Source organism: Ambystoma mexicanum, chromosome 12 (assembly GCF_040938575.1).
Source record: "Ambystoma mexicanum isolate Mex_15411 chromosome 12, UKY_AmexF1_1, whole genome shotgun sequence".
Taxonomy (NCBI): domain Eukaryota; kingdom Metazoa; phylum Chordata; class Amphibia; order Caudata; family Ambystomatidae; genus Ambystoma; species Ambystoma mexicanum.
The window spans coordinates 528,997,684-529,012,044 of record NC_090936.1 but is presented as its reverse complement, the minus strand read 5'-3'; the positions used below and the strand labels follow the sequence as shown (position 1 = coordinate 529,012,044).

Here is a 14,361-nt window from a genome sequence, read left to right as displayed (position 1 = left end):
CAACAGCCCAGCAAAGGAAGGCAAACTCGCCACTCCCTCACCTACAGCCAACCCTGAGCGCAGACACTCTCTGATGTCCCTCGAGATGACTGGTATGGCCGTCTCACTGGTGCCGCATCCAGGAGGAACATGTCCATTTTGTTGATTCTGGCCCCCAACCACCACTCCATCACCTATTTGAACAGAACCAGAATAGAGCCCCAAAATCTCACCATGTTTGACAGAGGGAGCCTGAGGCAGGAATAGTTTTCTCAAAAATGCACTGTAACACCCAGTGGGTTCTCTTTTTACCATCTTTTTATTTTAGGTTTTTTACTTTCTGCCTCTCCATCCCCCCTCTGATTTTTTTCCTACTTTTCCTCTGCTGAAAAATTGGGAATTTGTCCCTTGCATCGCTCCCACCTGCACCATCCAATACAATTACCTCCACCTCATTTTCCACACTTTCAATCCACTCCACAAGCAGATTCTCTGTCACCTGAAGTACACTTACAATAAGAGTAGAAGTACTGTGGGTGGGAGGCCCATGTTCAATAAAATAAACTTTGGTCAACCAATGGTAAGGCACAAAGAGTAGGTGAGTCTCAAACAACAATGGCCTGGGCCATTTCAAAACAGGGGGAATGCTGTTTTCGGTGCAAGTAACCTTTGCCGGCTGGGCTGCTGATGGGGCCATCTTGCAATCCGAAAATGCTGCCCAGTTGATAAATACTTCAATGTAAGAAAATCTCTAATGTAAACGATTTAAGGCAAGTGCCTGATGCCCAAGTTTCCCACCAACTCTTTTGTTGGTATCGATAAAGACTTTTAGGCTAAAATTAAAATTTGTATGCAGAGTAACAAGCACATGAGCCTCACGGCTGGCCTACGTATTTAAAACACACTCTTTCATCGGCCAGGCACTCACCATAGATAAAGCAGGCGAGGCATCATCAAAAAGTGTGGCTGACTGGTCAAAAGGTCTTACAGCCTCAGTCAGGTTCAACCTAATACTGGCAGTGGGCTGGGACACAGGAGCATCAGCTTTTTTGCCACTACTGACAAAGCCGGTGGCGGGAACCCACTGTTAGGTAAATGCGCAGGGAGAGGGACAGCTATATCACCTGACTCACCATATTTGTATGTTGTGAAATAGTGGTGGCAAAATCAGCCCCTGTAGCAGGGGTCTCCCTGAACGCCCATCAACTCCACCCCACACTCCCTCCCTGACGTTGCTGCATCACTAGAAGGAATGATCAAACCCATGTTTACATCTGATAATTTTAGAACATCCACATTCCCCCTTACAACTTAAGGGTCCTTATCATCATGAATAGGCAAAATGTCCATGTCAGTGAGGTCTCTTTAAAGGCCTTTGCTTGCTGACAGCAGGGCCAGAAACAAGTCATCCATGACTGCTCCATCCAGAATGATAGGGACCGACAAAATCGGATTAACAGGTGTGAGGGCTGCTGCGTATAATGGAATAGATGTTACATCAGTTTGTGGGAGGGCAGTTGCCACACACTCACAGACTTTCTTCTAAAAACAAATAGAGGCTGCTTCACTTTTTTTGCAACTGCCTTTTTCTTTATTAAAACCCCACAGTCAGCAATGTCAATAGACACGATGTTCTCAGTGGAGGCCCGTAAAGCCTCGCAGGGACTTTGAGAAGTGACCTGGGAGATCGGGGGGACATGAAAAATCCCGACTTTCCGGGATGGCAGAATGGGGGGGTCAGAGACAACAGAGCACGCGAAAGCTGTTCGTATACAGGTGCCAGTCACAGGGCCTCGTTACGAGTTTGGAGGCAGCCATGCCCTTAATAAGGGCATGGCTGCCTCCAAACTCGGGTCCGGGTTCCTTGAATGAGGAGTTATCGGGCCATTCCAACCTTGGAGGACCCGGTAATTCCTCATTAAATTTACCCATCCCCATTCCCATTTGAGCCCCCATAGGGCTCAATGGGAATGGGGAGGGAGCTAACAACGGGCCTGTTAATAACGGGCCCGTTGTTAGCTCCCTGGTCCACTTGTGGGACCCATAAAGGATGTCTGGTCTGACCAGACTTCCAGAGCAGGTCCTGCAAGGGAACCTCATAATAGGACGGAATGGGATTAACAGCACCGACACCTTTACCGGCGCCGTTAAACCCATTCCGCCTGCCTCGTAATGAGGCCCACAGTGTTAATGGGCAAATGAGGGAGGCGCAAAGAAAGTGGCTTAAGACTGCCCGTGAACTTGGAGTTAGACATAGGTCGGGCCGCTTCGATACTGAACCCTTCACAACTTTCCATCGAATCCTGAGGGACAGCTGGCACCATGGCTTAAGCACTCGTATTACCTCCGCGCTTCAAAGCATAAATAGAGGTCAACATCCCTGTACTGCAGTCTCCTGTTTATCCTGAATACCGGGATTGTAAGTTCAAAATATTTTTGCCGATGCCTCTCCCACGCCTCTTTTAGGGAACCTTGAATCACTCCAGATTAAAAAAAAGAGAAACACAGACACGTTGCATTCGGCGAACTGGCAAACTGGCTCTCTCAAACTGCCTCACACTGCCTCTTGTAACAATTATATCATTCATATCTGATGCTGTGTAGACATTTTTCATTGATTGCTTTATTCAATTCTAATTGTTTTATGCACGGGGTACATTTATGGTTCATTGTGCAAACTATTGATGATTGACAATTTAATGGTTTTCTTTATATCCTGAACAGTATATGTATTAAATATTTTTTATGGAACTTGTCATTCCTGAAAAAAGCTCATTCAATCAATGAATCATCTCCACAGGTCAGCTTCTTGATTCTTAGTAAATGTGGACTGGGAAACGTTTTCTAAAAATATATATTCATACTTCATGATAGAGTGGGGAGAACAATGCTTATGAGTTATTCTTGTGTAAGGAAACTATAAAAACCTTCTTGTGTTACAGGTTTTACTGGTTTTGCTTGATCTCTCAGGCTATGTCATACTGAGATGTTACATCAACTTTTAAACCCAGATCCCAGTGGCTGCAAACAGAAAGGACACACTGACCTCCCCCACATCACCCTGATTCATGTGGTTCTCCATCACTCCATTAAGTCACTCAAATCATGAAAGTCTTAGGGAGACCTGCATGTTCAACTTAGGCCAGAGGCAGCACCAAGAGGATGTTGACAATGCTCTGCCCTCGACGGCGAGACACTGCAGATGCTTTGCTTATTCAACAAGTGTCCTGTACAATCTACTTAATAATGTAAGTATTTTTTATTGTGAATTGGCTTATAAAAACCATGCACAACAGTCCAAATGTATAATACATTCCATACAACAAAATACAAATGTCCAGTTATTACAAATTACATTTTCCAACAATATAAAATAGCATACATCTTTTAAATCACAATATACAAACTACATAAAATAAGGAGCAAAGTGCAAATAGTCCGATAGTATTCCATATACGGTTTGTATTACTCTTCTATTTGGGAATTCTGATTCCGCACAATAAGACGTTGCCAAGAGATTTCAGAGTGATAAGCATCAAAATCATGTACAAATATCCCAAATGGCCTAATTCTATGTATATACATTTGCCCACACTCTAAGAGTAAATATTTCCAGGTTTCACATACATCGGGCCTTCTCCAAGAGACATCCCATACCTTTTATGGGAATTCCTGCACACTAAACCGGAAACACATATACAAAGGCTGAGATTTCCAATCCGGATATGAATTTAGATAGGAAGGTATATTATCATAGCTCTTTACTAGATTTGTATAATGTCTTTGCAGAGTATAGCTATTAAATAAGTTATACTGATGACTCCAGTCATACTGACAAACGTTATACTTTTCCTTGTTAGGATTACTTACTAAGTCAGCACAATTTCTTCATGTATTAAAAATACTTTATCTATAAACACAAAAACGTTCCTGTCTGAGATTGGAAAAAGTTGTCACTATAGAGAGTGTAATACAATTCCATTTATATATTATCAGATTAAAAGTATTTGTGTGAAAAAGTATCCAAATGCCTACATTTTAAAATGATACTTGTATTGTTTACTCATAGTTGCAATGCCACAGTTTCAGAAAGAACACAAGGGCCAACAATTGGTAATCATATGACAAAGCCCACCTACTGTGGAACAAGACTGCTCAACTGCACTCACACAATGCCCTCCTCTGCTATACTTAATTGGCTTACAGATTGTTCTTCAAACACACACATATACCCACTTCTACTGATATTTGTTAGCTTACAACTGCACAATGTGTAAATATGTTGCATTAGATTACAGTCTGGCCACACTTTCACATTCATCGAAAACAGTATGCAGTAAAATGAAGGCTGGAAATCAAACATGTAGGATACAGTACAGTCATTTTAGGTGGTTGATCACTGATCATTAAATATGACACTGCCAGTGTGGACCCATTGATCATAAAATAAAATAAATTGTAAACTAATAGGTATTGCACCAATTCAAAAAAATCCATTCGAAACTATCTTCTGGACTCTTTAAAATACGTATATTTATGATAAAAAAAATTGGACCCCCATAGTCTCACCACCATAAATAATACATGTCAGTGTGGTCAGTTGAGCTGTAGAGTTTGGTCCACAGAATTGGAAATATTTGGTTTGAATCCCTCACCCCCTAGACCATGTTGCCGCATGAACCACACTGTAGTGTACTTTTCACTTGTCTACAACAGGATGGTAGATAAGACTTGACATGAGTGATGCAAACAATGGGCACGGGATATACAGAAACCAGATTATGGTTGTAGAATACAAGGAAGACTGAAGTTATAAATGCATGTTTGTACAGCATAGTGCATTTTGTGAAGCAGGTTTAGGTGGTAATAGGTACCGAGGCTGTTACTGGAGTTATGTTCACTATTACGTTTCTATCATATAAATTACAGTGCACCAATCATTTGCTCTGTGTGTCAGACCGAGATGTATACGAAACGAAAGTATTCTTGCTGCTGAGTGAAAAAATAGAATTGAATGGCTTTCCTAAATTGGACTGAATACATGAACCGCTAACTAAAATCTTTCCATCTTTCCATTAAGTCCATTAAATATGCATCTACATATATAACATAGAAGCGTAAATGTGAACTGAAATAATATATATATTCTAATGACATTTTTTCGAGGTGACAATAAGAAATATGATAATGCATTCCTTTGGTGTTTACCAAACAGTACCAAAGAGTGAGCAGCATCAGAATACAAACAACAAGGCATTAGACTACATTTAACAAAGGAGCCCTTTGTCACTTCAATGATGGAGAAAATTAAAAAATATATGGACCATGGCGTTTGTGTCAGTCAATAGACAGCAGCATTGTGGAAGTGGCTGCCATACCTGTATAAAAGTATTCATATTGGGTGAGTTACTGTACTCTTGAGTCAACACACTAATAACCTAACATAACCTACATTGGTGTTCCAGGCTTAATAAAATGGAAATTCATTCTTGTTTTCGTTGCAGGAGGAACGGTTCAGTGACTGCTGAGATATGGTGCTAGCATAAATAAAAAGGAAACAGAATGGGTCTATGTCATCATAATTATAGAGTTCTTTAATGACTATCAAGCATATACCAGTCCAATTTTTAGATTGTTAAGGGATCATTCCATTACAGAAAACAAGGAATGGAATGAAATCATTGTCAAACAATTAATCAAAGCAAATCAAGATAATATGTTTACAGTAATATTGAGCAAGAAGTACAACTGAATAAAACAGCACATATTTGAATTTAGCAACAACACGCATACTCATACATTTTCTCACTAAAAATTGGTTATTTTTATTTATACACACAGGTTGTGAGGAAGTGCATGATTTGGGGTAATATTATGGCCAACAAAGCATTAAACATGTGTTGGGCAGTTTGTTTTATATAGTTAAGATGGTGACTGTATTACTGTAACTTTGATCCCTGCTGACATTTTGCTGAAGCAAGGCTAGTTAAATATATTGCACGTACAAATTAAGGTTTTTGCAATGAAGATACAAATCTTGAAAGAATTAAACGTCAATTATGAGATTGATAAATGAACTGTGGTGAACCATATTTAATATATATTAAACTACAATCTTTATGAAAACATCTCTACAGCCCTAAAATATGTGTATTCATATAATCCAGGGTCAAATGTGTCACAATAGACTCTGCAGCATTTACTCTGCATTGTATTTACCTTTCAATCGACCTACTAACATTACTTTCTGGACTTTGGACTTTTCTGCCGGTTAAATGAATACAAAATGATAATATTTCTGAACCACAATATAATTGTTTGCGTTTGTTAGCTTCAATATTTTTAATATTACATTGCAGTGGGATTTCTTACCATAAGCTGACAGACACCTCAGGATCCTTAATGAATGAGGGACACAGGATACTCAGAACAGAGCACTTGGGCGCCTAAACTCCAATGTTTATGTTAAAGAGATAACAGCAGATACTGCACCATCCAAAAATGGGCACATGTTTTTTTCATTTGCCACACTGTATGCCAGCCAGGATATCATTGTGAAGCTTCAGGCATAGTGAGGTAAAACCTTAGAGCGCATTTTTGTAGTGCCAAATTGTATACCAGCCATGTAGCCTTAACTGCTGCATTGGAATCACTAAAACGCCCTGACACTAGTTAGAAGGTGCAAAACCCTTTTTTAGACACTGTGATTAAAATAAAAACTGACTTTGTTTCCCAAATACATGTTTTGAAACTTCTCACTTCAATGCACCTTTCAAAACAAAATTACTAATTTTAGGAAACTAGCAGGGTCCACCTTAAAACTGCTTGCACCTAATTTATTGGTTACATATGAAATTTAATAATGTATTCACCTTTTTTCTGTTAAATGCAATTCTCAGAGTGTGTACTGTTTCTAACCCCTTGTGTCCCCTACTTCCAGGGGTTTTATGGCCTTTTAGATAAGAAAGTAATTTCAGGCCCACATCCCATCCATTATGTTCCACCAGCCAAATAAATGTTCTTTTTTAAAAATGTTGAGAATGATCTGTGCTGTGACTTTCCCTTACAAATCATTTCACTCTGCAACATCTGATGAAGTCTGTCAGACGTTGTAAGCTAATGTTTTGTCCCATCTCTGCCTAGATTTTTTAGTTGGTCCAATAAAAAATATTTGCAGTGAAATACCTTAAATGTTGCTAGAGAAAGTAATCATTTATAATATTCTGTGGATAGAAAAGTTGTGTTTATCACTGATGAGGGAAAAACATTTAATGAAATTGAAATCTTGGAATAGTTTATTACCAGAATGCATGTTCAAACATCAGAACCAACTATTGGAATCATTGATATATTCATACCGCCTCATGTATATTATACATCTGCAATCATGTATAGAACTGCACTTTGCGTAAACAAAACCCTCTTTGGGTGTCATACATGGAAAGCTAACTGTACTGTAACTAGAATTACTGTATGATTGTCAAATAAAGTACCGTCTAGCATAAACATACCTACAATTTTCTTTATACCTTTCAAAGCAGTTTTAACAGATTGCTCATCTGCTGTCATCAAATATTTCACCTAGAGAAGCGCACATTATTTACTATCTTTGATTTGGCAATGTTATAATTTTAGTCAAATTTTGAGATTAATTACATAAGATACCTTTGGTGCCAGAGAATTGCTGCGAGGAGATACCTTTGTACAGGAGCAGGGATATGCATTAATGGAGCATAACTTGCAAGTGCATACTGGTGAAGTGGCACTACTTTGCCAGAGAACAGAATGCAAAACGAAGAGGAGACATTATTGTCAGTGTGGCAACAGGAGGTCATAGTGATATATCAATGTAATGCAATTATGACATTGTCAGAAAGTGGGACATGATGTTGGTGGGGTTAGGAAAGATATTGTTAGGATGAGAAATAGAAAGAAATGCTTTCAGGCACAATAGAGGAAAGATACAATGTCAGAAATGCTCACATATTCTAGCAAAGGGAGACACCTTGATGGAAACATTTCAAGAACAATTTTCTGGGTATTTTGTCAGTAAACACAGTTCTCAGTAGTGGACATTACCCTACTTATATAACTGGTGCAGTTATGGAAAGGGCGAATTTACTGTATTCAATTAAGCAACCTCACGAAGATAAATGTCAGCACAATACATGCTTGAAACATGAATTAAAGCACAACTTAAAACACTAAACATACCATAGAAGGTCACAAGAAAAGAGAAAGTTAACAAACATACACAAAGTACAGAAATTGAAGATACCAATACATCAAACCAAATTGATTTAATAATCGATCATTGGGTAAGACATAGATTACATAATGAATGTTGAAAGAAAGGCCAGGAAACCATGAATCACCTGATGAAGTGAACAATTGTATTGTATTGAAAACATTTTGTCAGTATTGGGCTTTCAAAGATGTGAATAACTGTCTTTCTTTTAAAATATGAGTGTCAGTGGAGCATGCTACTATATCATTGGGAACATTTTTCTGGAAAAGTTCTTAATGAACGCTCGCTTAACCTCTTGGTTCCTTAGGCTGTAGATCAATGGGTTTATTAGGGGGGAAACAACAACATAGACAACAGATACTACTTTGTTCCTGGCACCAGCTCCAAAGTTCAGAGCAGGAAGAACATATGTATATATGATACCCCCGTAGAACAAAGTGACTACCAGTAGGTGAGAGGCACAAGTGGAGAAGGCCTTCTTCTTCTTCGCAGCAGAACGTATCTTCACAATTGATGAGAGAATGCATGTATATGAAATGACTGTAAGGAAGAAGCACATCATGCCCAAGAGGATATCTGCTACCAGGCACACACGGTCAACAATGTGAGTATCAGAGGAGGAAATCATTAGAATTAGTGGAATTTCACAGAAGAAATGGTCCAATTCAGCTCCTACAAAGAAGGACAGCTGCAGGATTAGGCCAGTGTGAATCATGGAGTTGAACATGCCAACAAGCCACACCATTGCTCCCAAAGAAATATAGACCTTCTTGCACATGAGTAATGCATAATGGAGAGGATGGCAGATGGCTACATACCTATCAAATGCCATCACTGCGAGAAGCAGAAGCTCAGTACCCAATGCCCAAGAAATCAGGAATAACTGGGTCATACAGGCAAAATACGAGATTGACTTTGACTCCGACAAGAGGTTCTCCAGGATCTTGGGGATGGTGATGGAAGTACAGCAGAGGTCCAAGACAGCAAGGTTGGCCAGAAAGAAGTACATAGGGGTGTGAAGATGAGTATCCGAGCATATGATAGAGATGATCAAGATGTTCCCCAACATTGCCAGTAGGTAGCTCAACAGGAAAGAAGCAAAGAAAGATGCCTGTAATTGTGGGTAACTCGAAAATCCCATAATGAAGAAATCTGTGGTGGTTGTATTATTTCTTAGTTCTGCTAGAGTGGGATGCATCATCTAGTGGAAGAAAAGCAACAGACATTGAATCAATTCAGACACATCTGGAGGCCATAGTGTCGAATTGTTAGCACCCTAGGAACAGTGTCTAGCTTACATGACATAAAGGAAGATTATACAAATTCTTCCGAATATAACAGTCCATTTGGTTTATAGGCATTGGTATTGGCTATTTGTACACAATACAAGGAAAAGGGATTGTGGGTTTACCTTGGCATGTATAAAAAATGATAAATAAGTTAAAACCAAGTATATCCTAACATTCAGCAGGTTTCACCAGCTTTTCTGGTCAGACCACACGTGCAGTCCGGCACTGGCAAGCAGAACTCGTAATGTGGCGGAGAGGTAACAACGGCGCCGGTAGCAATACTGGTGCCGTTGTTGCCTTTTCGCCACATTCTGAATGAGGCCCAATGTATCATTGATATGCCACAATTTTAAGGTAACTCTTTCAATGGTTTCAAGTGTTCCTAATTTCTCTATTTAGAATGTAATTTTATTTGAACTATCTCTTTCCACTGCGGGGTACCAGGCATTTGCCGACTGAAAGCGATTTTCTATCCGAAGATGGCTTGATAGTCCAATTTTACCAGTGTCAATGTTTTATCAAAGAGACATCTGTTGGCTGTCAGCTATTTGTCTGGTACTAAGTATATAATTTCCAATAATTCTGTCCAGAATTGTCACATTTTGATGCAGATGCAGCGAATGGGAGTGAAGCGTCCTTTGGCTGTATTACATCTGCAACATTTTTTGGAGTCTTGTCAGCACAGTTTAATCACTTTTTTGCATTGCCCTGTGAATCTTGTAGGTCATGTTTTCAGTTATTTTCTGCTTGCCAACTGTTGCGGTTAATATGTTTGTGTTTAATATGGCTATTGCCTTTCCTAACCTGGGGTTATCTCGACAGATGCCTTTGTTTCTCCAGAGCAATGCTCACTGATTGCTTTGAGGAAGTGTAAGCGCTTCAAATTTTTGCAGATTGGGAGTTCGAATTTTCTAGTAAGTTCTCTTACTTATTTAATTTTGCAGACTTCACACGTGAATTCCTGCATTGTCTCTGTGTCTAAGTTCCTCTCAAGTTAATCTCTTTGCAAATAATGCACATCTTGGAGTGCTTGACAACTTCAACACCTTGTGTATGTCCTAGTAAGCTTCCTTCTCTGTGGACCTTCTGATTCTTCTTACAATACAAATTTACTGATTATCCCCTTATATCTTGATATGTGTTTTACATCCACACTAGTCTTGCATTCTGCTTTTTCAGCATTGCTTTTTCCAGATTGACCAATTCCAGTGTCTGAGGCTTGGGCATCTGTACTACCCTGCTACTGTGTTCTAGAATTGTGGATTTATAGTAATATTTCATGTACAGGAGACCAAATCCCCCCTTGCACACAGGTATTTGTAGTGTCCTTATTGACAGGCTAGAGTGCCCCACATGAAATTAGAACATATTGGTTCAATCCAAAATGTTTGTTTTGGGAATTGAAGTGGGCCTTGTTAGAAGTCTGGCGGTCTGGAAATAAGGGTGCCGGTAGCAACGTACTGGCACCCTTTCCGCACCTCCAGACTTTGAGAATGCCTGCAGGGGCCAGTGCTCACGGCATGGTTAGTAACGGTGCCAGTGCTTCCGTGTCCCCATTCCTGTGGAGTCCCATGGGACTTCACTGGAATGGGGACATACACTTTCCACTGCCTGACATCCCGACCCATCACCACCTGGAATATCCCAGTGCCAAGGGATATCAGGCAGTGGAACCATGTTACGAGGTTGGCGGCCTTGTATTGAAGCATGTTTGAGATAGGGTAAATAAGTTTCAGAAATATGGTCATTTTGATAACATTCATTTTCCAACCATGGGATTTCAGTCATATGGCATTATCATTGGTTTTCCACAGTTTACTTTACAGCCTGCAACTTGGCAGTAGTCTTCAATTCCTTCAAAGATGATTTCTTTGACATGGTTAACCATGGCTTTATCCATGCAACCTGTGTGTAAAGATTGCATGTATGCAATTATTTCTGAAGTTCCTTTTGTGTAGGTCCTCGCATTGGAAAGGCCCAGAAGGTTTTTTCTCTGCATCCACACTTAATATTTTGGCTAGGAACTGTTTCTATTTACAGTAACACAGGATAACCACCTGGTTTTGGGTCTGATGGTTAGCTTTACTACAGCTGACAAACACTGCTTGGTCCAGGTGTAATAAATGTAGCATTTTGTCTTCAACTCTCAATCCTTTTTCTGAGAATGTATGTGAGGATCTTGCTTACCATGTTAATAAGAGATATTAACCTATACATGCAACATTTTTCAGCATAATTTCCTTGTTTTGAGGTCACATTTATGACTGACTTTGGTATCAATGACTCTTTGAACGTCTGATGAAAATATGTATTTGGAATTGCTTTATTAATTAATGATTGTCAAACACTACAGAATGGAGCAGATGCCAAACTCAATCAGTAGGCCGTGTGGGCCTGGCCACTTTCTTTTCTGCATTGATCCCATGTGCCAACCAACTTCACCTGTGGGAATGGAGGTGCAAATCTTTAATTTCTTGTGCTGTTAAGGAAAGACATGTGCATTTCCCCAGGTATGTCTACATCTCTGTCGTACCCGTAAATGTGTGTGGGCATAGCATTGTGAAACAAATCTGCAAAAATCACTGCTTTTTCCCTGTTTTTGAATCTTATATTCCTCTGCATGTCTTGGCAGTCTATTTTTTCCATCAAGAATGTGGCCACCTTAGTACCCATTTTCCAATTTGCACTGCCATATAAAGAATAGTTATCTTTCAATCTGTCAGTGTATTTCTAATTCATTTTATATTTGTGTCATTCTATGTTTTAGTTCTTCATGTGGAAATTGTTTCCATATACTTAATCACTTCTTGTAACATCTTTAGATGTGCGTTTCCCTCTGTTCTCCTTGGTCAGATGGCTCATGAATCTTCTGTCTATTGTGAGAAACCTGAGGGTATCCTCACTCCTACTCCCCCTTGATCCTCTTATCACGTGGCCAGGGAAAGCCATTTGCTCCCGAACCTGGGGGTGGAGAAACGAGAGGGGATCACCTGGCTGGAGGGGCCCTCAGGGATTGGAAGTGGGTACCCACAGGTATCCCACTTTCCCTATTCCACGTCATTCATGGGCTATTGTCAAGCAGCTCCCCTCATTTTCCTACATATTTCCTATGACACTACTGAGATGAGGAAGAAGCAACTAGCAGTAGGGAACACCAGTAACTCCTTTCACCACTGTTGGATGAGGAAAATGTTTGCAAAGTGCTGTGAAAGTCAGGCATGTTCCTCTAACTATAGTCAGGCAGGTTCAATTAAGAGCTCACACCTACAACCTGTAAAGAGGTTGCAGGTGTAAAGGAAGAGACCAAGAGAGCAGCACATTGAACAAAAGGGAGGCCTGTGTGGGAGAGGTCAGCAGGGGACCCTCCTCATGAGGAGGCAGCTGTGGTGGGTCCTGCAGAGATGCCAGGACACTGGCAGACAACCCCGGAGACCTGTGGAGCCCAGGAGAGGTTGGGCCATTGGACATCCTTAGGTGTGGGAGCCTATGTGGTCTGGCAAATGCAGCTGGAGCTGCGAGCAGGGGAGGCGCAAGAAACTGCTGACAGCATCAGCAGAAGCAGAGTGGATCTGCCAGCAATATCAGAGAGGCATCAAAGGTGCAAGTGGGGCGCCCAGTCAAAGGAAAACTAGCATGCGGAGCGGAAGGAGTTCAGCGCAACAGAACCAATGGGGACCGGTGAGTGAAAGGGAGCATCACTCGAGACCGGGCCGCTTTAAGGGTGCTGGATGTAAGCAGATTGAATGTCGAGTGAGCTGAAAATCAAACACAGAATGGGAACAAACACAAAGTCACAGGTGGATTGGGAATCAAGCAGCTAGTAAATAATGATTGAAAAGGCATGTATATAGAATATAGAACTAATGAAAATTTTATGATATCAAATACCAAACTGCATGAAAACTTTGAGAGCAAAGCTACGAGTTAATGAAAATTAAATGGGAAAGCACCCATTTGAAAGCAACACATGAAACATGAACACAAGTGCGAAAGAGCATGATGGAAAGGTGGGGAGTAAACTAAGACCACCGCAAAGTGAACCTTGTGAATAAATACAGTCCAGCAACAGCCAAAACTGGCATAGGATGTGAGACACCGTGTGGGGAAGCCAAGAGGCTAATCAGGAGAAGGCAGGAGAGTGTGAAACTGCACATAAAGCAATGAGGCTGATAAGAGGAAGCTAAGTGAATGTGAATTGGTACACGGGGCAGATGAAGAAGAACCTATGTGGGCTAAAGAGCTTAAGGTTCCTGGTTACAAGACCTGTGATGGGTGGACCATGTGGTCGGACAACTGTGCCTAAACCAGGGAACCCTCCATTGTGAATGTTAAAGACATTGCTAAACAAATAAAAAAGGAGCACTGTGAATGAACTTTTAATGCAATCCAGAAGGAGTATTGAGTTGATCTGGAGTTGTGTTAAACATTGAAAGACTGAGACCAATATAAGTTGCTGCATTTAAGTCTTGGGGAAGGGAACCCTGAGACTTGATGAACTGCCATGCTGCCTTGAGGACGGCACCTGAATACCCTTTTTCTTTTGAATGTGTTACCTTAAGCTTGGGGAAGGGAACCCCAAGGATTGTGCAGAACTGTATTGCCTTGAACTCGGGTAAGGAAACCTCAAGGATTTGTGAAACGTTCTTGAACTTGGAGAAGGGGAGCTGAAGAGGAAGCTAATAGCTGGAAGAAGCTCAGAACTTTGTGTTAATCACCATTTCATGTATTACTGACATCCCTACACATTTCTTAGCTTTAGTTGTGAGGGCAAGGATAGGTTTTGGACACAGACATACTTTTAAGTTGAACTTTCTGAATCAGACTTTTCTTAGTTTCGTTCAGGTA

General features: G+C 40.5%; 1 protein-coding gene across 1 annotated transcript in view; it reads right to left on the bottom strand.

Moving 5' to 3' along the window:
- Positions 1 to 7,920: 7,920 nt before the first annotated feature.
- The window catches only part of LOC138514518 (olfactory receptor 13G1-like), a 39,457-nt gene continuing 33,016 nt past the window's right edge, over positions 7,921 to 14,361 (bottom strand). The window contains exons 2-4 of the mRNA XM_069629990.1: positions 11,336 to 11,421; positions 8,509 to 9,428; positions 7,921 to 7,957 (exon numbers count right to left, since the gene is read on the bottom strand). Coding sequence (XP_069486091.1) covers positions 7,921 to 7,957; positions 8,509 to 9,428; positions 11,336 to 11,421 — 1,043 coding nt within the window. The remainder of the gene's footprint in view (positions 7,958 to 8,508; positions 9,429 to 11,335; positions 11,422 to 14,361) is intronic.